Source organism: Dasypus novemcinctus, chromosome 26, assembly GCF_030445035.2.
Source record: "Dasypus novemcinctus isolate mDasNov1 chromosome 26, mDasNov1.1.hap2, whole genome shotgun sequence".
Taxonomy (NCBI): domain Eukaryota; kingdom Metazoa; phylum Chordata; class Mammalia; order Cingulata; family Dasypodidae; genus Dasypus; species Dasypus novemcinctus.
This window is the reverse complement of record NC_080698.1, coordinates 48112741-48135240: the sequence shown is the minus strand read 5'-3', so window position 1 is coordinate 48135240 and position 22500 is coordinate 48112741. Positions and strand designations below refer to the sequence as shown.

At 40.3% G+C, this 22500-nt stretch overlaps 1 protein-coding gene across 3 annotated transcripts in view; it reads right to left on the bottom strand.

The window, feature by feature from the left end:
- Nucleotides 1-22500, bottom strand: part of FANCD2 (FA complementation group D2) — a 79244-nt gene that overhangs the window by 40277 nt on the left and 16467 nt on the right. For all 3 annotated transcript variants that reach the window (XM_058288552.1, XM_058288553.1, XM_071212220.1), the window contains exons 10-25: nucleotides 20663-20750; nucleotides 18659-18763; nucleotides 18052-18152; nucleotides 17616-17724; nucleotides 16963-16998; nucleotides 14551-14694; nucleotides 12532-12666; nucleotides 10700-10831; nucleotides 8012-8122; nucleotides 5893-6002; nucleotides 3952-4009; nucleotides 3177-3296; nucleotides 2641-2714; nucleotides 2180-2326; nucleotides 1516-1616; nucleotides 1011-1126 (exon numbers count right to left, since the gene is read on the bottom strand). In XM_058288552.1, the coding sequence (XP_058144535.1) occupies nucleotides 1011-1126; nucleotides 1516-1616; nucleotides 2180-2326; nucleotides 2641-2714; nucleotides 3177-3296; nucleotides 3952-4009; nucleotides 5893-6002; nucleotides 8012-8122; nucleotides 10700-10831; nucleotides 12532-12666; nucleotides 14551-14694; nucleotides 16963-16998; nucleotides 17616-17724; nucleotides 18052-18152; nucleotides 18659-18763; nucleotides 20663-20750 (1687 nt within the window). The remainder of the gene's footprint in view (nucleotides 1-1010; nucleotides 1127-1515; nucleotides 1617-2179; nucleotides 2327-2640; nucleotides 2715-3176; nucleotides 3297-3951; nucleotides 4010-5892; nucleotides 6003-8011; nucleotides 8123-10699; nucleotides 10832-12531; nucleotides 12667-14550; nucleotides 14695-16962; nucleotides 16999-17615; nucleotides 17725-18051; nucleotides 18153-18658; nucleotides 18764-20662; nucleotides 20751-22500) is intronic.

Genomic DNA, 22500 nt, shown 5'->3' with positions numbered 1-22500 from the left:
GATGCAGCGAGATGACGCAACAAAAAGACACACACATCCCCAGTGCCGCCTGATGAAAATACAAGTGGACACAGAAGAACACACAGAAAACAGACACAGAGAGCAGACAATGGGGGAGGGGGGAATAAATAAATCTTTAAAAAAAGAAGTGAGATATAAATGTAAAATATTACCATTATATCATAATTATCATTAAGCACAAATACATTTTGAAGGAACGGAAAGACTACATTTCACCTGATCTCACTGAATTGAAATATTAGGTGTTGCTCGGATAAGCAGTATTTCCACAGTGGAGAAGTTGAGGTGATTCCAGGTAGAAAAAAGAATAAAATGAATAAAGGCTTGGAGGTAGTAAAGGAGGATCAATATTAAGTGAATTCTAAGTATTTTTATTTGGCCACAATAGAAAGTACATATAGGGAAATAGATGTGGCTCAAGAGATTGGACTCCCATCTACCACATAGGAGGTCCAGGGTTCGATTTCTGGGGCCTCCTGGTGAAAGGCAAGCTGGCTCACATGGTGAGCTGGCCTGAGTGGAGTGCTGGCCCACATAGGAGTGCTGACCCGTGCAGGAGTGCTGGCCTGTACAGGAGAGCAAGATGAAGCAACAAAAAGAGACAAAGAGGAGAGACAATAAGAGACACAGAAGACTAGGGAGCTGAAATGGTGCAAGAGATTGAGCACCTCTCTCCCACTCCGGAAGGTACCAGGATTGGTTCCTGGTGCCACCTAAAGAGAAGACAAGCAGACACAGAAGAACACACAGAAAGCAGACAGCAAGCGCAAAACAATGAGGTGGGGGGAGAAATAAATTAATAAAATAAATCTTTAAAAAAAAAAAGGAAGTACATACAATTGGAAGGTGGTGGAAGAGAGCTGGAAAAGCATTAAGGGGTCATTTCTTTGTGGAGAAGTTTTAGGGAATCTTGTGGGAACCAAGGAAATAGTTTCTTTCAGAGAGGAACTGTAGACAAGAGTTGACATTTCCCATTTAACTTTGTTTACCTCTCGGAACCAGTTGAGAGTAAGAAATATGAGTGAACACATGAATGAATGCTCTTTAACAGACATGGACTGCATCCTCTCTCCAGGCTCCAAGTCAGTGAGAAATATAGGACAATCTGAAAGAGAACAAACATTTCCAAACTTCCTTTAGTTCAAGGCAAGAGAACTTGGTTGCTGTCCCCCTTGGAATAAGCTCTCCTTACTACTTACTTTCCCCTTTAACTAATATTTGAGATTCCGGCTTTGATTAGTCTCAAAAATATTTCCATATCATGCAGAAGTCGACAAATAAGTCTTTGAAAAGTTACAGAGGGAAGGACCAGAAGGCAATATGGTACAATCATAACAATGGGTTCTGTAGGTTTTGTCTTTGGAATTCCATCATTACTGCTATAGTATACTTGGTGCAATTAGAAAATTCCGTCTCACATACAACACATACTCGTCTGTTCTTTATCCAAGAAAGGTTACAAAAAAGGTAGGTTCTGATGAATTCATCCCATACCTAATAAACCATCAATCTCCTCCAAGTTTCCATTGTGTTGTTTTTCCACACAAAGTCTCAGTAGCCGGAAACAGGACGCCAAGCACAATGGAGACACAAATCTGAAAGGAAAAATCCATTTAGATCATATTTTATAAGCATAAAAGGATATAAAAAAAATCATGTCGATAAGGAGCCCACCATTATAGTTAAGGAGTTCCACCCAAAATAAAAACAAATGACATTTAAGGGGGTCACCTGAAGCAGCGAAGGAGATTTATTGAACGATAAGCAAATATGTAATGAACTGAACCGGAGGCAGGTAGAAGATAAGTGGAGTTAATGTCCATGCATTAGGAGAATTGGAGATAAGATGGAAGGAAGGAGTGAGTGTGACAAAGATACCAAGGATGTTCACTGGTGGGAGAAGGTTCAATAGAAAGCAATGGGTAAGGAACAGAAAAGAGCCTCAGAACATCTGTGGGCTGTCGTAAGGCAACACAAATTGCAACCCCAGGGTCTGAAAAACCATAAGGACTCAGCCCCATTCTCTCTAACCCCTCCAAATACAACTTGTCTGGGAACAAACCCTGAACTTAAGATCCCCACAGACTGAAAATATTGCGGAATTCCCTGTGAACACTCAAAACACTAAGAGATTTTAGAAAAGAAAAACTGTACTGACTTTTGTTCTGATTCCTGTGAAGTCATTCTACCCCCATCTTTTCCAAAGTCCTGAGAGAACAACAGTGGCAGGAGGTTGATGATGATCCCATCACGACTATTGTATTCTTCCAGTGCGTAGAGAGCTTTCACAGGAAACGGATAGTCACTGTGGAGAGAACCCAGACTCTGATGCTCCAACTCAGGGGCAAGCAGGGCTATAGGGGAAACCATATGAACAAACCAATCTCATTCACTGTGGGGAGAAATAAAAAATGGGGCTTGAAAGAACAAGTGGGGAACCTTTTAGCAATTCTGAAGCTGGAGGTGCAAACGCATTGGGACTGGGAAGAGAGAAGCTGAGGAACTGGTTGGACATGGTTGAAGCCAAGGACATTCTAAAGTTTGTATCAGCAACTGACGTAATTGACATGATTTCTTCACAAATGCATACAACTAAGACAGTAGGTAAAAAGTACTTACCCTTCTGGAACAACACAGAAGTCTACCACAAAGGCATCTTGGAAACTGTTAAAGACGGTCTGCCCAATCCATTCCTTCAGGAAGCAAACACACAAAACAGGCAGTGTAGCCTAGGATATACTTGCTGAAGGGCCCGAGACAAATAACTTTTAATTTTTCTAAGTTTCAGTTTCCTCATTTCTAAACAGGAAACAATAATACATAGTTTATTATTATGAAGTGGAAACGTGATAATGCATGAAAAGTGCTTAGCATGTTCTTGGCATAGAAGAGGCTTTCAAATAGCCGGTGGCTATCAACATCATCAATAACAATGACGAGGACAACAGCAACATCATTACTACTATTATTACTGTTATTATGCAAAGGAGGCTTCATAAGAGACCCCTAAGGCAGGGTAGAATATAAGAGCCTTCCCAACTGGAATTTGGATGATCCCTCTATTTCTGCCCTGCAGCAGAGAGCAGGACTTGAAAAATGTACAGTGAAGCAGCTCTCATGCTTCACTAATTTATGAGGAAAGAACTTGGCCTTACCAGGGCTTTTGGAGCGAGTTTTCCCCTTTGGATCAGGTTGGCAAATTCATCATAATAAAGTGCACAAGCCTGAGGAGACTGCTCACTGCAGGAGTGAACCAACTGCAGCAAGGAGATCACCTGGAGCAGTGAAAAGAAAGAATGGTTCAACTCTTGGCCTGCCATCCCTTCCTAAACTCCATTCAGCCCAGTTAGTAGTTTATCCTTCCCAACTTCTCTGTAATGTACTTATTACCTCTCACGTGAGGTTTCCCTTAGGCTCCTGACTGGCAGTCTGTCTCTTTCCAAACTCATTCCTTTTCCAATTCATCAGAAACATGCAGTCAGATTAATTTTTCTAGAGCAAATCTTTGGTTATGCTATTTCTATGCTAAGAAACCCTTTATGACTACCTTTGCCTAAATAATTAAATCAAAATGCCTTGTGTGACATTCAAGGCCCTCTGATTCTGATCTCCAAACTAGATTTATCTCTATTATCCAGTTACACACTATGTGTCCCTATGCTCTAGCCAACCTGCTATTCTTTCAACACGGCATAGCTTTCTTGCTCTTTAGACATTTACATTTAGGGAAGATTGGAAAGATACAGAAATAAATGCAACCCAGCTCAGGAGCTTCTAAGTGTCAGAAGAGAGGTACAAACCACTAAACTATGAATTCAGAAAAACAATATATTTTTTTGAAAAGAAGCATTCTTTCTGATGAACTGACATTGACAAGCAGCAATTCCTCAGTTACTCATAAAAGTACTTGACTATATTATAAGAACTCACCTGTGTATCCTGTTCGTCATTCAGGTCTGTTCTCCCTTGAGTAAGGCTGGAAGGTCCACTAAAAACAACAAAGAATTTTAGTTTCCATTCTGTAATAGTTTTTAATAATCAGCAGGAAGTGTTAGGAATCCTGTCTTCCCTGGGGCAGGGAGACAAAGTGCATGAAGGCACAGAGGAGTATCTATGTAGACCATGCAAAATGCAGAGTAGAGCAAATGATGGCTATTTTACATTATTTTTAAGGGCACTTTAAGTTAGTAATAACAGCAAACACTTACTTAGTGCTTACCACAAACCAGGAATTGTTCTAAGCATTTAATGCTTTCAATAACCCTATGAAATAAATACTATTAACCTTATTTGAGAGATGTACTACTACAAAGGCACAGGAGAGGTAAAGTAACTTGCCAAAGGTTATTCAGCTAATAAATACTGGAGCCAGGATTTGACCCACCAAGCAGCATGGCTTCAGAGCATGAGCTCTTAACCAATACACTAAATGGGCTCTACAGATGACTAATGCTGCTTCTAAGAAGTCTCCTTATGTCTCAGGAGTTCCTAACAAATCATTTCCAAGGAGCATGAACTGAAAGCCAAGATCATTTTGCAATGGCAACATCTTATCAAACCCCAAACCTAATGCTTCTTTAGTTTAGATGGCATAATTGTGGCATCAAAGTGAAATAGGGGGAAAAAACCTACAAGGAAGACCTTATAAATTTTGGTATGTTGTATTTTCAATTTAATTCACCTCATTTCCTTTTTCTTTTTTTTTTTTAATTTTATTTTTTATTTCTCCCCCTTCCCTCCACTGTTTGCTCTCTGTATCCATTCACTGTGTGTTCTTCTGTGTCTGCTTGTATTTTCATTAGGCAACTCTGGAACTGATCCTAGGACCTTCCAGAGTGGGAGAGAGGCGATCATTCTCTTGTGCCACCTCAGCTCCCTAAGGAAGACCTTATATATAACAAATATGATATAACAGGAAGGAACAACATAGCAATAGAGAAACCTGCATTGTCTAGTGCCTAGGACCAAGAGAAGACACATAAAAATGCATCCCAGGACCTCCAGGTGTTCTTTTTCATTTTGATGGGCTCTTTGGTTGGCAGAAAATGCTCTGTTTTGGCATGCTTCTAGACTGTAAGATTTGAGTTGTTTTGTTTTGTGTTTTGTCTGTGTTTTACATGCAGCTTATATTTCCCTGAAAACTAAATAAAGTTTTTGACCTTAAAAAAAAAAAAGCATCCCAGGGAGGTCAGTTTTCCTCTTAGTGAAACAATCTCTAGTTACATACGAATACATTCAAGATTAGAGCCAACCGTGGTTGAAAGAGGAAATCTAAGCTCATATATGACAACAGAAGGAAAGCTATACAATAAACTTGGAACCGTATAACACAATGAACCCTCTTGTGGATGATAACTGTGGTTAATAGCACAAATATGAGAATTTCTTTCATGAACTACAACAAATGTATATTACTATTATAAGGTGTTAATAATAGTCCGGGATATGGGGAAAAGAAAATTTATTAATTATAACTAACAGTAATATTGTAACATTCTTTCATCAACTGTAACAAAGGTACTATACCAATGCTAAAGATCAGTAATGGCAGTGGGTATCAGGGATAGTGGATTTTTCTTTTTGGAGTAATGAAAATGTTCTAAAATTGATTGTGGTGATGAATGTTTAACTCTGATATACAGAGAGCCATTGATTATACACTTTGGATCGACAGTATGGTATGTGAATAAAAATTAAAAAAAAAGATTAGAGGGGAACAAAGAAAAGTATTGACACGTATTTTGCTAATTTTTCTTATTATGGTTTTAATATCTACTCTTACAATGTTACCTATGCAATACAGGGCTTTTTTTAACGGCAGCAACTTGACTAATTTACCTTGAGCCTCAATGTCAGAACCTCCATGCTTACCTCTCTGTCACCATGATGCCTGCCATGGTGACAGCACCAATAATTCCAATGAGTTTGTACTTAAATATGGTGCTAGAGAGCTGCTTTCGTATCACCAGGTGCATGTCATCCTGCAATAAGATCGCAATGGAGAAAGATAAAGAGGCTGGATGGCACAGGAAAAGTGCCTATGGATACTAGAACCAAAAAACCCAGAATTGGAAGGGTTCTATCATTTACTATGTGGCCTTTGGCAAGTCATTTCATTTCTTTTTTTTTTTTTAATTGCTTAAAGCAAATGCTTATTTATTTATTTATTACATCCAGAAAATATGAGGTCCCCATATACCCCCTAGCCCCCTCATTTCATTTCTGAGTCTCAATTTTCACATCTATAAAATGGGTAAGGTTGTATTAGAGACAAATTATAAGAAATTCCCAGCACAGGACCTGATAGATGGTACACAGTCAATAATAATAGCTATTATTATTATTGCAGTGGTGATTGCTCTAGAAGGGTATGAGCATTATCATAATGCTGTTTGCTGTTCAAGTTAAAATAATGAGGTAGTTCTATCTTACTGATATGAAGTGATCTCTAAAATATACTGCTAGGGAAGCGGATGTGGCTCAAGCTATTGGGCTCCCATCTACCATGTGGGAGGTCCAGGGTTTGAGTCCCGGAGCCTCCTGGTAAAGGCAAGCTGGCTGATGCAGAATGGTGGCCTACACAGAGACCCGGCCAACGCAGCAAGCTGGCCCAAGCAGAGAGCTGGCACAGCAAGATGATGCAACAAAAAGAGACAGAGAGGAGAGACAATAAGAGATGCAGCAGACCAGGAGTGAGGTGGTGCAAGAGACTGAGCGCCTCTCTCCCACTCTGGAAGGTCCCAGGATTGGTTCCCAGTGCTGCCTAAAGAGAAGACAAGCAGACACAGAAGAACGTACAGTGAATGGACATAGAGAGCAGACAATGGGGGGAGGAAAAATAAATAAAATACAAAATAAAATAAATAAAATAAAATATACTGCTAAATGAAAAAAGCAAGATGAGAGGGAAGCAAAAGAAGGGGATAGGGGAGGGGTGGAATATTGGGACATGAAGATTTATAAATACCAGAATATCTCAGAAGGGTATAAACTAGGAATAGTGATTGTCTCTAGGGAGTAGAACGAGAGGGGTAAAGGACTGAGAAGGAGAATTATTTTTCATTGTATACCCTTCTGTACTTTTTTACTTTGGTCCCATGTTACCTAGTCAAAATCTCCTTAAAAATTAAAAAAGGGGGAAGCAGATGTGGCTCAAGCAATTGAGCTCCCACCTACCACATGGGAGGTGCCGGGTTTGGTACCCGGTGCCTCCTGGAGAAGTCGAGCTGGTGCAACAGGCAGGTACAGTGAACTGATGCAACAAGGAGACACGTAGTGGAAAGACAATGAGACAAAACAAAGCAGGGAGATAAGGTAGCTCAAGTTGAGTGCCTCTCTCCCACATGGGAGATATCAGGTTTGGTTCCTTGTGCTTCCTAAAGAAAAGACACACAGCGAATGGACACATAGAGCAGACAGCACAAACAGGGGTGGGCAGGGGATGGGAATAAATAACTATATCTTAAAAAAAAAAAGTTTAAAAAGGGTGGCTGGCATTCAATGTCACAGTCCAGAATGGTGTGCTACCACAGGTGGTACTGAAGACATGATTTATGATTCCAATCTAATTTCTCTTATTTTAGTCCCTTTGCCTGGCTTTTTCAGTGAATCTTGTTCACAAATAAAGCAAGCCCAGATGAAGTTCACATTAGATGTAGATGTTCCTCAAAGAAGAAGGGCAATCTGTATCCCCACAGCATTCAGTTAGAACCTGAAAGGCTTTTCTTACTCAGTTTTGTGGTTAGCTGATTACAGACCCATCTCTGCCCTAATAAACTAAGTTCCTTGAGGACAAAATAGTAGAATATACTTAACATCCTTGTGTCTGGCATAAAATAGGCAATTAATAAATGTTTGTGATAAGTTAAATACAAATAAATGCTATGGCTATGTATTCTATTTCTACTACTACACAAGCTGGAGTGATTTTATTCAGCAAATTTTAAGTAAAGAGGTTTAAAAGGTTCTTTCCCAACACAATGCCTCTTACCTGGATGTGACTGCTAGCTGCATGCTCCTTGCTAAATGCCAGTGTGCTGAGAATATAGAAGAGTTTTCGTATATGCTGAGGAGACAAATTATCCAGGTAATCTAAAATGCCCTGTGAGAAAAAAATATCAATGATGAGGTGAGCAACTGACTTTTTTTCTTTAAATCAAAAAAAAAAAAAAAGGGAGGGAGGGAGGAAAAAAGGAAGGAAAGAATAGAAATACATGCAGATAGCTAGACATCTGTTCCCCTAGGGCTACACTCAGAGTAGAGTCTAAAGGGTTGTTATTCTGGACAGAAGCTGAGGGGGCACTTGTGCTTTTCTAAATCTATCAAAGAGCAGGAACCATTACCAGGAAAGATAAAGTTACTTGTTCTCTTCATCCTCATAAACATGGGCTTTAATCATCCTCTTGCTTAGTCATCTCAACATACATCCCAGTTCTTCCTCTTTTTTTTTTTTTTTAAAGATTTATTTATTTATTTAATCCCCCCCCTCCCCTGGTTGTCTCTTCTTGGTGTCTATTTGCTGCGTCTTGTTTCTTTGTCCGCTTCTGTTGTCGTCAGCGGCACGGGAAGTGTGGGCGGCGCCATTCCTGGGCAGGCTGCTCTTTCCTTTCACGCTGGGCGGCCTTCCTCACGGGCGCACTCCTTGCGTGTGGGGCTCCCCCACGCGGGGGACACCCTTGCGTGGCAAGGCACTCCTTGTGCGCATCAGCACTGCGCATGGCCAGCTCCACACGGGTCAAGGAGGTCCGGGGTTTGAACCGCGGACCTCCCATGTGGTAGACGGACGCCCTAACCACTGGGCCAAAGTCCGTTTCCCTCTTCCTCTTTTTTATCTCCACCTTTCCCTTTGTCTCAGTGAAAACAATATCCATCAAGGGTTGTCTCTTATTCCACTCCCTACCAGACTATCCCTCTCCATCTTCTACTCCATGAATTAGTTATCTTTTCTCTACACTTCTAGAAGGAGTCCCAAGGGGACTATTGGCTTTTGGGTGTTGGGCAAAGGACTGAATTTTTCTGAGCCTCAGTTTCTTTATCTATAGGATATTTATTTATTTACAGGAATATTAGCTATATCACCTTTCAGAATTAGTCTGAAGATGAAGTAAGATTCCTTCCAGCCTGCTTCTTCCTCAAGCTACCTTTCTCACACTCTTTTCCTCAAGGTTTCTTGAAAATGCCCTCATGTCTCTACTTCCTCAAGCTACTACTCTCTGGCTTCCAATCTTATTCAATTGTAACTGTTCTATCAGAGGTTACCAGGGGCATGCTAATTGCCAAAGCTGCCAATAGCACTTTCTCCAACTTTATCTTCTACAGCAGCTAATATGGTAGACAAATGCCTCATTCATAAAACTCTCTTTCCTGGGCTTTTGCTACCTGTTTCTTCCAGGTCACATTATTCATATTCTAGTTTTCTCACTTTCCTTCCATGGACACTTTGCTCCTATCTGTACCTTAAACCTTAATGTCTTCAAAGTGTCTGCTCTTCTAGGCTTCTATGTGCTTCTGCCTTAAAATCTGCCTCACTTGAGCTCGAACCTCTGTTTGTGAACATATGACCTAAATTTTCTATCCAATGCATCCATTAGGCTCCAAACCTAAATTCCCACCTGTCTACTAACTATTCACATATAGATGTCTCAAACTAAATTCATAATTTCCTCCTGAAGATGCACTCCCTTCTAGTCTCCTCAGTAAATGGCCCACCTATTCACTTTGTTTCCCCAAATGGAAAACTTGGACCTACTTTCCCTTTTCCTCATTGTCATCTTGTCAGTCACCCAGTCATCTTAATTTGAACATCACTTTGTTTTTTAAGTCATTATTTCCTTTCCGCCCCCTGATACTCTAATTTAGATCCTTATCCTTACTTCCTTGGGCCATTTCAGTGGTCTCAAATCCATCTACCACATGGCCCACAGAGTTATCTTTCAAAGTCCAGCCTTGATTAGATCAACCCTGTTAAAAACCTGTAATAGCTCCCTGTTGTCTATATAATAAAGTTCAAGCTCTTTAGCATAGTTTTTGAGACCCTTCACAATTTGGCCCTATCTTATGGCTTACCAGCTTGTCCTCCCATCACTCCTCACCATATGTCCTATATACTCCAAACACACAAGCCTACTTGTTATGCCTCAGGCACCCCACGGACTTGGGTGCCAATCTACTTCTGTTCAAAAGGTTTTCTGCCTAGAATGCACTTACACTTTCTCTAGTCAAATCATTCCCATTCTTCAAGTACCATAAAATGTTATCTCCTCTTCGAAGAATTCTTCAGATTCCCAAGCAGAATTAATTATTCCTGCTTTGGTGTACCTATAGCACTTCCATTATTAGAGAACTCATCACAAGGTATTTATTTTGACTTGCTATGTGTCTCTCTATCATCAAAGGCAAGGACCTGTCTTTTTATATATCCACAGCATTCAGAATAGAGCCTGCCATATAGTTAAATATAAAGAATTTTTGGCTGAATGAAAACACACATATATAGATGAGGCATATTTTATACTACTTTCCTATCACCTCACCTCCTTCCCATCCCCCCACAAATTACAGTGCTTAATATATAAAAGGCACAAAATAAATGACTACTAACTAGTAGATATCAAGTAGTTCTCATATGTACGCAAGAAAAAAAATGATTCAATAATATGTCAGTGGAGAAAACAGATACCTTCACAAAGACAGCATTCAACCGCATAGCAGACAGGTTGAGAACTACCAACTCAAGAAGGACATCCAATGCAGTATCAACTTCAGTGTCATTCCCACTGCAGATATGGGATACTAGGGCACCAACCACTTCCTACAATGGGAAGAGTCCAAAGGACAGTGTGAAGCAAAAATATGGTATGGCTATCATACAAAGGATCAGCCTGAGACCATTTCAATCTCTACTTTTGTTAAAACCACAACCATCCCTTATCCCATCATCTAATTCTACTACCTAATTTTCAGTAATGATGGCTTCAGGAGGTTTAGGATTATGCTGATGTAACTACTCTTAATTTGAGTCTTATTTCCTATAATTTAGCAATAAGCATTATCTAAGCCCTCCTGATTTTGCTCTTTGATGTAGTCTTTCTCTTTTTTTTCCCTACAGGGCTGCAGCAGTTTGATATGGCTATGAATTCCAAAAATAGATACTGGATTATATTTGTAATCTGGTCTGTACATGGGCATGACTGACTTATGACTGGGGCTAATTTGATTGGGCCACATCATTAGGGCGCTAAGTCCCCACCCTTTGGTGGGTGGGGACTCAGATAAAAGGCATGGCAAAAGACAGAGTTGGCAAGTTTTTGATGTTGGAGTTTTGATGTCGGAGTTCGATGCTGAAGCCTTAAGTTGGAGCTGGGAAGTAAACTCACAGAGGAAAGAGAAGCAAGATCCTGGAAGGGAGGTACCCAGGAAGCCTGAACCCTCGCAGATGTTGGCAGCCACCTTGCTCCAAAACATGAAAATATACTTTGGTGAGGGAAGTAACTTATGCTTTATGGCCTGGTACCTGTAAGCTCCCACCCCAGAAAAATACCTTTTATGAAAACCAACCAATTTCTGGTTTTTTGCATCAGCACCCCTTTAGCTGACTAATACAAGGGCTTAAATTTTAACTCTTAAATTATGGTTGTAGTTAACCTATTGAAATTTCTTGAAAAGATTGTACTCAAGGAGCTCAGAGTTTTAAAGGTTTTCTCTATACAATAGAGGTTCTAGAATTGTACATTTCCAAGCATACATGGGTCATGATAGTGCTCCTAAGACAAAAAGGGCTTAAAAACATGTCTTAAACACCATTCTCCATTTCCTTTATACTGCTGCTCCATAAGTCATATGGTTTTTCTCAACTGCAATAGCTAGCTCATGCCAACTGTATCTATTGCTTTAATTTTTTTCTTTGTCTTCATTTTTACAGTCTATTTAAATGGTTTTTACATTGTTAATAAAAGGTAGACTATAAATAACAAATACGTGTTTTCTACATGTTTCATAGTCACTTTCCACAAGTATAGCCCCCCCTCTCTGAATATGTGCTATTAAATTTTGTGTTTCATGGTCATGAGAACAGAGTTAGGCCCTTGGAATAAGTCCTCAAACTTTTCTCCTTAATTTGTTTTTCCCTACACTTCTTTCTAGAGAACAATTCCAGGACCAACTGGCAGTTGATTATTTGTATTAATAGCTATATTTCAAAAACTCCCTAAAATACCTGATAATCCCATCCCTTTAAGTCAAAGTTCTTGAAGTAGGCTTTTTTGGGGAGGCAGAGGGTAGGGGAGGTAATTAAAGTAAACTGAATTTGGACTTAATTAGACCCCAAGAATGTTAGAGCTCAGACCACAGAGTTAGATCTCCTGATTCATTTTCTTCCTTTTATCAATGTTGAGGCTAGAAATGAGTTTTCACAAGCCTTTCCACTTTAATACCACCAACTAATAAGAAATAAACATCAGATTACATTCAGTTCACTTTTCCCTGTTCCTCCTTGCCCATATTCCAACATACCTGCTGGCAGTAAGTGTCAAAAAACTTAAATGTGTATTTGTATAGGAGACTGCCAAAAGAAATTACACTCTGCTCTAGGGAATGCAGCAAAGTCTGAGCCAACAACAGAATGGATGGACAAATATCCTTAAGAACCTGTGAAGAGAAAGAGGCAAGACAGAAAAAGAGCTGTGGGTAAAACTCAGTACAGAAATTTAAGATTTACTCACTTTTTTGGGGATGTCAGAGTTCTCCTTTCCGACTCACATTTTAACTTCAGTAACCTTTTATCTTTGTTTTCATCAGAATAATCTTTCACCACTGAGTTTTCTCCCAGGACCACTGGGATTCAAGACAGATAAGAATTGAACTTGAAACTCAAAGAAGTTAAATTATATGCCTAATGGCACTGCTGCTATCTGTCCAAGTTGGGACTAGAACCCAGATCTTCTAAATCCCAGTTTTTCACACAATCATTCTGCCTCCTTGTGGGCAGAATGACCCTAGTCTGTCATGGTTATAATTTGAAATCAGTCTATAAGGTTAATTCTAACTAATTTTTCAATCCTAATTAATTTTTTTTAACATTTATTTTTATTTATTTCTCTCCCCTCCCCCCCGTTGTCTGTTCTCTGTGTCCATTTGCTGTGTGTTCTTCTATGTCTGCTTGCACCTAGGCGGCACAGGAAAACTGTCTCTTTTTTGTTGCATCATCTTGCTGCATCAGCTCTCCACGTGTACAGCACCACTCCTGGGCGGGCTGTGCTTTTTTTTGCACGGGGCAGCTCTCCTTGCAGGACACACTCCTTGCACATGGGGCACAGCACTTCTTATGTGCGGGCCAGCTCACCACACAGGTCGGGAAGCCCTGGGTTTCAAACCCTGTACCCTGCCATATGGTAGGCGGACACTCTATCAGTTGAGCCACATCCGCTTCCCCTAATTAATTTCTTTCCTAAAAAAGACTGAGAAGAGAACTGATTGTGTCCTAACAATAATGCAATAGATGGAGGTCAAGAGACCCAGAATAAAAAACCAGTTATTATGCCCAGCTTCTTTACTGATACCACCATTTAAAAATTCTTTTTAGCACGCAACTAGATATGCGGTATTGGGGAAAACACAATGGAAAATTATATATGGTTTCTGCCCTGTGGAAAACCACAGCCAAAAATATTTATCATCACCAGAGTTAAGCAAAGAAAAGACTTCAAGATTAAATAATACCAACATGAAACCTATTTCTAAATGTAAAATCTTAAGACCTGACTGCATATTCTCAGTTCTTAAGCCATGCCCCAAACCTCTGGTCCATCCCGTTTTCTAAGAAGTTCTACACTGAATATTAATTTGACAAAACACTAGTCCCAGCCTACAAAATTCTAATTTAAATGGTGTAACTTTCAAGAAGATTGATCAGGTAAGGTTCACAGTGTTAAATGGCCAAATATTGATGTGTTCAATAGATTCATACTCATGGCCTACTAGCATTCTTGGTCTTATTCTCCTCAGGGTTTTCTACAGTACTTAGAACAGGATACAGAAATCAAGTTTGTCAAAGCTACAGATCACAAAGCTAGACAAACAGAGAGCTAGAACAACTAAAATAATGAATGCAATATTAAATTCAGAAAGTGTCAGTGAGTTTGAACAACGGGTTGAAATAACCAGATGAAATTTTATGAGAGCTGTAAAGCCTCTCATTTTAGATGCAAAAAGTAAGTTATGCAAGTATGTAATCTAGAACACCTGACTTAAAACAGTTCCTATAAAAAAAAATGCAGCGTTTGAATCAAATAAGTTCAATGCAAACCAATTGTGTGACATTTTTGTTAAAAAAGGTGAAAACCAATCTTAAGATGGTCACAATGCCTCAGTTAAGGTAAGCAATAATCCTACTGTGTTTTGAAATATAGTGAACTCCTTGTCCAAGATCAAACCCAGCAAATGTGTTGTCAAGATTCCCATACTAGGCAGGAAATGGTAAAATAACTTCTTGATAATTTTCAAACTAATGTTATTTGATTTTCTGACACTTACCGAGGAAAGAATATAGAACGTACTCTGTAGCAGCTGTTCTTGAAAGCAGCCTGATCGAACCTTATTTCTTAGTACCTTCTCAATGTTCTTTTTTGTCTGCGTGTTGGTGCTATAGATGATGAGAAGCATCGCCACATCCAAAGTCTATTGTCAATGACATGCAACAGTAGGAAAACAGATTAATAAACCTAGTTCATTTTCTACAACAAAACAGCAACTCGTCCCCATTAAAATACAATTTCCCAGTTAAAATTCATTAGCTCCACATACTTCATGGGAGTACCTACATTTTTACAAAACTCAGAAATATTTTTCCGAGTAATAAAGTGCCACAACTATTACCCACTATTACCTCTAACTCCAGAAAGCATTGGGATACAAGTAAAACATTGATATTATTACAGAAATAACTTTGAGTAATGTCACATTTATTTAAAGAAATAAAAGAATGAATCAGGGAAGCGGACTTGGCCCAGTGGTTAGGGCATGGGTCCACCACATGGGAGGTCCACAGTTCAAACCTCGGACCTCCTTGACCTGTGTGGAGTTGGTCCATGTGCAGTGCTGATGTATGCAGGGAGTGCCATGTGTGCCACGCAGAGGCATCGCCGCGTAGGGGAGCCCCACGTGTAAGGAGTGCACCCTGTAAGGAGAGCAGCCCAGTGTGAAAGAAAGTGCAGCCTGCCCAAGAATGGCGCCGCACACACGAAGAGCTGACACAAGATGATGCAACAAAGAGAAACACAGAGATTCCCGTGCCGCTGACAACAGAAGCGGACAAAGAAGATGTAGCAAATAGACACAGAGAACAGACAACTGCGGGAGGGGGGGAAGGGGAGAGAAATAAATAAATAAATAAATCTTTAAAAAAAAATAAAAAGAAAAATAAATTATGGGGAAGCAGACTTGGCCCAACGGATAGGGCGTCCGTCTACCACATGGGAGGTCCAAGGTTCAAACCCAGGGATTCCTTGACCCGTGTGGTGCTGGCCCACGCGCAGTGCTGATGTGCGCAAGGAGTGCCGTGCCACGTAGGGGTGTTCCCCGCATAGGGGAGCCCCACATGCAAGGAGTGCACCCCATAAGGAGAGCTGCCCAGCGCAAAAGGAAGAACACGCAGCAAATGGACACAGAGAACAGACAATTGAGGCGGGGGAGGAGGGAAGGGGAGAGAAATAAATAAATAAAAATTAATTAATTAATAAATAAATTATGATAGAGCCAACTTTTGGACTATACAGCCATTTGAAAGAATGAATTAGAACTTTATTTTCTAGTAGAGAAAGGCATCCATGGCATATTGTGAAGTGAAGAGAAAGTAACCTGCAAATAATAATCATAGTAAGATTCAACCTTTCTAAGAACAATACATGTGTAGGTATAAAAACAAGCATACCCAAAAATACAAACACACACATACAACGTGTTTATGAATAGAAAAAAGCCTGGAAGAATAATTATCCCTGAGGAATGGCATAGAGAGTGGAAGGAAACTTTATTTTTTAAAATTTACCCCCAACTAGCTTGTATTACCTATTTTGAAAAAAGTAGAAGTTAAAAAGTCAAGCAGGATACATACACACACAGAACAACTGACATCCTTTACTGAAGGCTCCCTCATTGGGACATCAATATAAAAAATCATTGTAATTAAACAATACAGCCATTAAAAACAACAATGAAGATAATGCAGAAGTATGCAAAATGTTTATAACTATGTCAAAAGAAAGAAAAAATACAAAACTGCATTTATACAATGATTACAAATCTGTAAAAACAGATATGCAGGTGGCCAGTTATTTTGCAAAAATAAATAAGTGCATTAGAGTATTTTAATTTTTTTCTATAAAATGTATTTTTTTCATTGTTTATTGCATTTCAAAAAAGGCTTTTAGAGGGAACCAATCAGTACTTAAGAAATTAAATCACCTGGCTTCTTGACAGAAAAAGATATTTCCAGAACTAAAAGAGGAATAGACTCAATATCATCCCCTAAGTCTACATGGGCAAAGCAAAGTAAAAACGTCATTATCTTGACAATTCAGCAGGAGTGGGAGGAAGGGCAATGGGACAAAGGGAGATCTGACCTATTACCAAGGTGACTTAAGTTCTTCATTCATCAGACTTGGTTTCTTTGACTACAACCCAGTATAACTGCTTAGAATATTAATATTTTCCCTTATGGATATTTTAAGCTTATTTTATTGTCCGAATAAATGAAGAGGGGTTGGCCATCTGGCAAGCCACTTCCTCAGATCATCTTCCCCTAATAGCTAATGTTTATTAGAGCAGCTATAGAAGGCACAGAAGGGAAGGCTGGAGGGAGAAAGAGAAAGCAAGCAGGAAGTCAAGTTAGGCAAAATCACTAACTTCAAGTCTGCAATTCTTAAAAGTATAGTACATGAATGTTACCTTGTGGTCAGACCCCAACGCGGTGTTTTCAATTGCCTGGAAAAACATGGATCACAAAAATATTGGAACACATCAGTTGAACATTTTTGGCCTTATTCAGCATGCCCTGTTCTCTTATTTTAAAGCCCGTCTTTCCATCTGGTAAGCATCACCTATCATTTCTACTTGAATGATTTTCAACAATTTTATTTCAATCTACCTTTACTAATTGCCACCCATTTCCTCCTTAATGCTCAAAGATCCACAAATCTGGGAAACGGACTTTGGCCCAGTGGTTAGGGCGTCCGTCTACCACATGGGAGGTCCGCGGTTCAAACCCCGGGCCTCCTTGACCCGTGTGGAGCTGGCCATGTGCAGTGCTGATGCGCGCAAGGAGTGCAGTGCCACGCAAGGGTGTCCCCGCGTGGGGGAGCCCCACGCTCAAGGAGTGTGCCCGTGAGGAAAGCCACCCAGCGTGAAAAGAAAGAGCAGCCTGCCCAGGAATGGCGCCGCCCACACTTCCCGTGCCGCTGACGACAACAGAAGCGGACAAAGAAACAAGACGCAGCAAATAGACACCAAGAACAGACAACCAGGAGAGGGGGGGAAATTAAATAAATAAATAAATCTTAAAAAAAAAAAAAAAAAAAAAAAGATCCACAAATCTCTCTCACCTTAATCCATGCTTCTGAAATGGTTTTCTCATATCTAACAGCTGACTTTATAACATCAAAGAGGAGAAGAACACAGTCCTGATTGCCGCTTTCTTGATTTCCTGAAGAACTACAAGTAGCAGGGGGAAAAAATTATTCTTCCACTTAACAGAGAGGAAATTTATAAAATCTCATTTTCTGCCCACTAGCCATGTACCCTGGAGCAAGTCAGCCTCAGTTGTGAAATGGCTAAATAACTTGTACTCTGAGATAAATCTGAATAGTTGAGAAAATATATATATAAAAGACTTCAAAAACTATAAAGTATTATATGAATTTAATATTTCCATTGTTATTTGTAGTTGCCATTATTAAGCTCTAACTCTCCTGGCTTCAGGATAAATGTCATAAAACTGTGTGTGAAAAAAGGGGTGACAACTGTTAATGAGCTCTATACCTTATTCTTCCTTTACTTTTCAACTTGCTTTGGGAAGCCTGCAATCGTGATGGCAAAATACAGTGTTGCAGATCCAATTGTTCTCGAAGCTCAGAAATTACCTACAGAAAATAAATATTAGCTACATGTTCTGCTCATTCCTGGCTGACAGAGTCCATTTTCTCAATAGGAGAATCAAAACAACCTCCTGAAAGACCCAGAAAGAGGAATTATTAACGTTGGGCAAGGCATTTTGTAAGAGCTGGTGAGAATAACTAATGCAAGCATGGCATATCATACTCTTCAAAATTACAAATATTAAATTTTTCTAAAAATCCCAAATATACCTTAAGATACTACACAAAATAGCAACTATAACCTGTAGTAGATGACACAGAACAATACATCTGACAAGTAGCTCCATTCTTTCTGAGTGCTCTCTAGATTAGCCAGCATAATCAATTAGTCTGGGGACAGAGAAGAACTGGGACCTAATAATCTAAATCATTCACACTGATATATCTTTATCTATTTTTGACTGCTAAGTTCTACAAAGGCACCACTGCCATCCTCTGTATGCTCTAGGATCTAATACCCTCCAAGTATTTGGTGGAAAATGACAGGATACCTCAACTGCATTCGTGGCTGTTAGGGTATGAAGAATGAACTTGATTATCACAGGTAAATCTTCCAATCTAACAGCTGACAGCTTACTCATTACCAACTGGCGGACCTAAAAATGAAAAGCATGAAAACCTTAAATATTTCCATATCAGTACCTCAATCTCCTCATTAGGAAAAATTAGAAAAATCACTTTTCTCATGTACATTTTTTAAAAAAAGATTTTTTTCTCCCTGCCCCCTTGTTGTTTACATTTGCTGTGTCTATTTGTTGTGTGCTGGTCTTCTCTTTTAGAAGGCACTGGGAACCGAACTTGGGGACCTCCCATGTGGGAGGGAGGCACTAACTGCCTAAGCCACTCTACTCCCTGCTTTGTTGCATCTCTCATTGTGTTTCCTCACTGTCTCTTGGTTGTGTCATCTCACTGTCTTGCTTGTTTTCTCCAGGAGACACCAGGAACCAAACCCAGACCTACCATGTGGTAGGCAGAGCTCAGTCACCTAAGCCACATCCACTTCTCTCTCATGCACTTTTTTTTTTTAATTTATTTCTCTCCCCTTCCCCCCCACCCAGTTGTCTTCTCTCTGTGTGTTCTTTTGTGACCACTTCTATCCTTATCAGCGGCACCAGGAATTTGTGTCTCTTTTTGTTGTGCCATCTTGCTGTGTCAGGTTTCCTGTGTGCAGTGCCATTCTTGGGCAGGCTGCACTTTCTTTCACGCTGGGCGGCTCTGCTTACAGGGTGCACTCCTTGCACAGGGGCTCCCCTACGCGGGGAACACCCCTGCATGGCACGGCACTCCTTGTGCACATCAGTACTGCACATGGGCCAGCTCCACACCACACAGGTCAAGGAGGCCCGGAGTTTGAACCGCGGACCTCCCAGGTGGTAGGCGGATGCCTATCCATTGGGCCAAGTCCGCTTCCCTCTCATGCACTTCTGCCACTCATAATTCAGAAAGAAAAAAACTTCATTTTCCCCCCAAATTATAAGCTTTTAATTGTTAATGTCACAGCTTCTTAAAAAAATAGGTCATTTATATAAAACTGCTATTATATTGTTTTCAAGTCAATTCTCCACTAGCTAAAGAATAACAAAAAATGCCATTCCTATGGAGAACAGTTTGCAAATATTCAGGCATTATAGGAGATAATTTAATGCTTAAAAACAGACCAGTGAAAAAAATAAAAATAAAAAAAATTTTAAAAAAACAAAAAAAATAAAATAAAAACAGACCAGTGGGAAGCAGATGTGGCTCAAGCAGTTGGGCCTCCCTACCACATGGGAGGTCCCAGGTTCACCTCCCAGTGCCTCCTAAAGAAGACAACCAATACAGTGAGCTGACGTGACAGGCTGGCACACTGAATTGACACAATATGACATAATAAGAAGACACAATGAGAAAACACAACAAGAAACACAACACAGCAAACAGGGGCAGATGAGGCTCATGTGGTTAGGCACCTCCCGACCACATGAGAGGTTCTGGGTTTGGTTCCTGGTGCCTCCTAAAAAGACAAAGAGCAGACACTGAGTGCAAACAATGTGGGGGTGGGGATAAATAAATGGAAACAAAACAAAATAAAACACCAGACCAGTGAGGGGAGCAGTTGTGGCTCAAGTGGTTAAGTGCCTGCCTTCCACATGGGAGGTGCCAGGTTTGGTTCCCAGTACCTCCTAAAGAAACAAAAACAAATAACAAGCAAAACAAGCAAAAAACCCCACTCAGGGAAGCCGATGTGGCTCAGTGGCTGAGCACAGGCTTCCCACATACGAGGTCCCAGATTCAATCCCCGTTCATTGTTGCCCCCAAAAAAGCAGACCAATGAATCTATTATAGTATGACATATGAAATTCATCAAAGGGAAAAAAATACATTAAATATATCATTCAGTACAATTTCAATATGAACCTTTCATTACATACAATCTCTCCCAAAGGCTTTGACTGATTAACATTGGTTCCAAGAGGTAAGAAAGCTGGCTCTTTCTTGAGAACACTCTTTCCTACCTTGGACAGGAGCTTTGGGTCAAGCTGGAGGCTGGAAAAGACATCCAGGATTGGGACAGTAAGTGGGGTATTTGCCATTAATAGGTCACTATGAATGGAGGAGAGAGAGAGAAAAAAAGTTGTGTAACAGTTTTAACAGTGCTAGATAGAAAACAACTCGAGAATATTGCTCATAAGAGTATGGGAAGGAAGGATATTCTTAGTTCCCATTAAATTATTATTTATAGTGTGTTTAATCACAAATTGTTTGGTTACAAAAAATAATATGGGAAGCGGATGTGGCTCAACTGATAGAAGGTCTGTCTACCATATGGGAGGTCCAGAGTTCGAACCCAGGGCCTCCTGGCCTATGTGGTGAGCTGGCCCACACACAGTGCTGCCACATGCAAGGAGGGCCGTGCCACACTGGGGTGTCCCCCGCGTAGGGGAGCCTCATGCACAAGGAGTGCAACCCACAAGGAGAGCCGCCCCACACAAAAAAAATGCAGCCCACCCAGGATTGGAGCTGCAAACATGGAGAGCTGACGCAGCAAGATGATACAACAAAAAAGAGACACAGATTCCCAGTGCCACCAAGAATGCAAGAGGACACAGAGAGCAGACAATGGGGGGAAGGGAGAGAAATAAATAAAATAAATATTTTAAAAAAATACATGCTCATTATTAATAATTCAAATGACAAAGTAGAAATAAGCACTTCTCCACCATCACCATTACCCAGAAGTAATTGGTATTGACAGTTTGGTATATATTCTTCCTGAAAAAAGGAAAAAGATGACTTAACACAATTATGATGAGTGTGAAAAATATGCCAGATGTATATGCAACACAAACACAGAGTAGTGAGAAGGTCAGGGATGAATTCTAGGAGGAAGCTACATAAAAGGGGAAGCTGGGGCCCAGCCCAGACCAAGATGGCACAAAGAGACACTACAGGGCTCCAACCACCCACAGAATCTTGAAAAACCAGCAAGAACTGGCAGAACTATCTTTCATAAAGTCCCAGAAAACAGTTAAAAGGACTACAGTAAAATGGGGAGTGCAGAATCAATTAAAAAAAACAACTTAAAAGCACTAGGCTCTTATGACGCCCTGGCAAGCCCCTCCTCCAACCCTCACTGGCTTAGTGTGGCGCTGGTCCACACTTCCAGTGCAGAAACAGGTTCCAAAGAGAGAAGAGTAACCTGCATGCTCATACTGGGAGCATGAATGTCTGACCCAATCTGGTGGTGGCCTGATAGTCTTGCCATCCCAGAACTTGCCCGGCTTGTAGAAGGTGGATCACAGAGCACTCCTGCAGAATGTTATGGGAGAGAACTCAAGTCGGCTGCATTATGCAAGGGACTGATGGCTGTAGGACATACAGTGCAGTACCCAGGACTATGAGGAAATTGTTTCCTAGGTAAGGGGGAAAATCCTGTGCATGTAAACAGGAATTGCTAGGGCCACTTGCACATACCCAAGACAACACACATGCACAGAGAGGATCAGTGTGACCTCTAAGCTTTGACCTAAAGCTAGGCTCTAAACTCACCGTATGGGTAAGATCTAAAGGAGAGCTCTCCAGCAGATCAACACGCAAAGACTGGGAAAGGTGTTTCCTTTTATTCCTTCTTCTTTTTTTCTTTTGTTAGCTCTTGGCAATCAAAAAAGCTCTGTCTTAACACTAGCCAAATAAAAGCTAACGGAACAGATACCTCAGAGAATAAATTCTAGCAATAACACACTAAAATATATAAAATGTCCAGGTTTTAACAAAAGATTACAAAACATACCAATAACCAGGAAGCAATGGCACAGACAAAGGAAAATTTTAAAACATTAGAAACCATCATTGA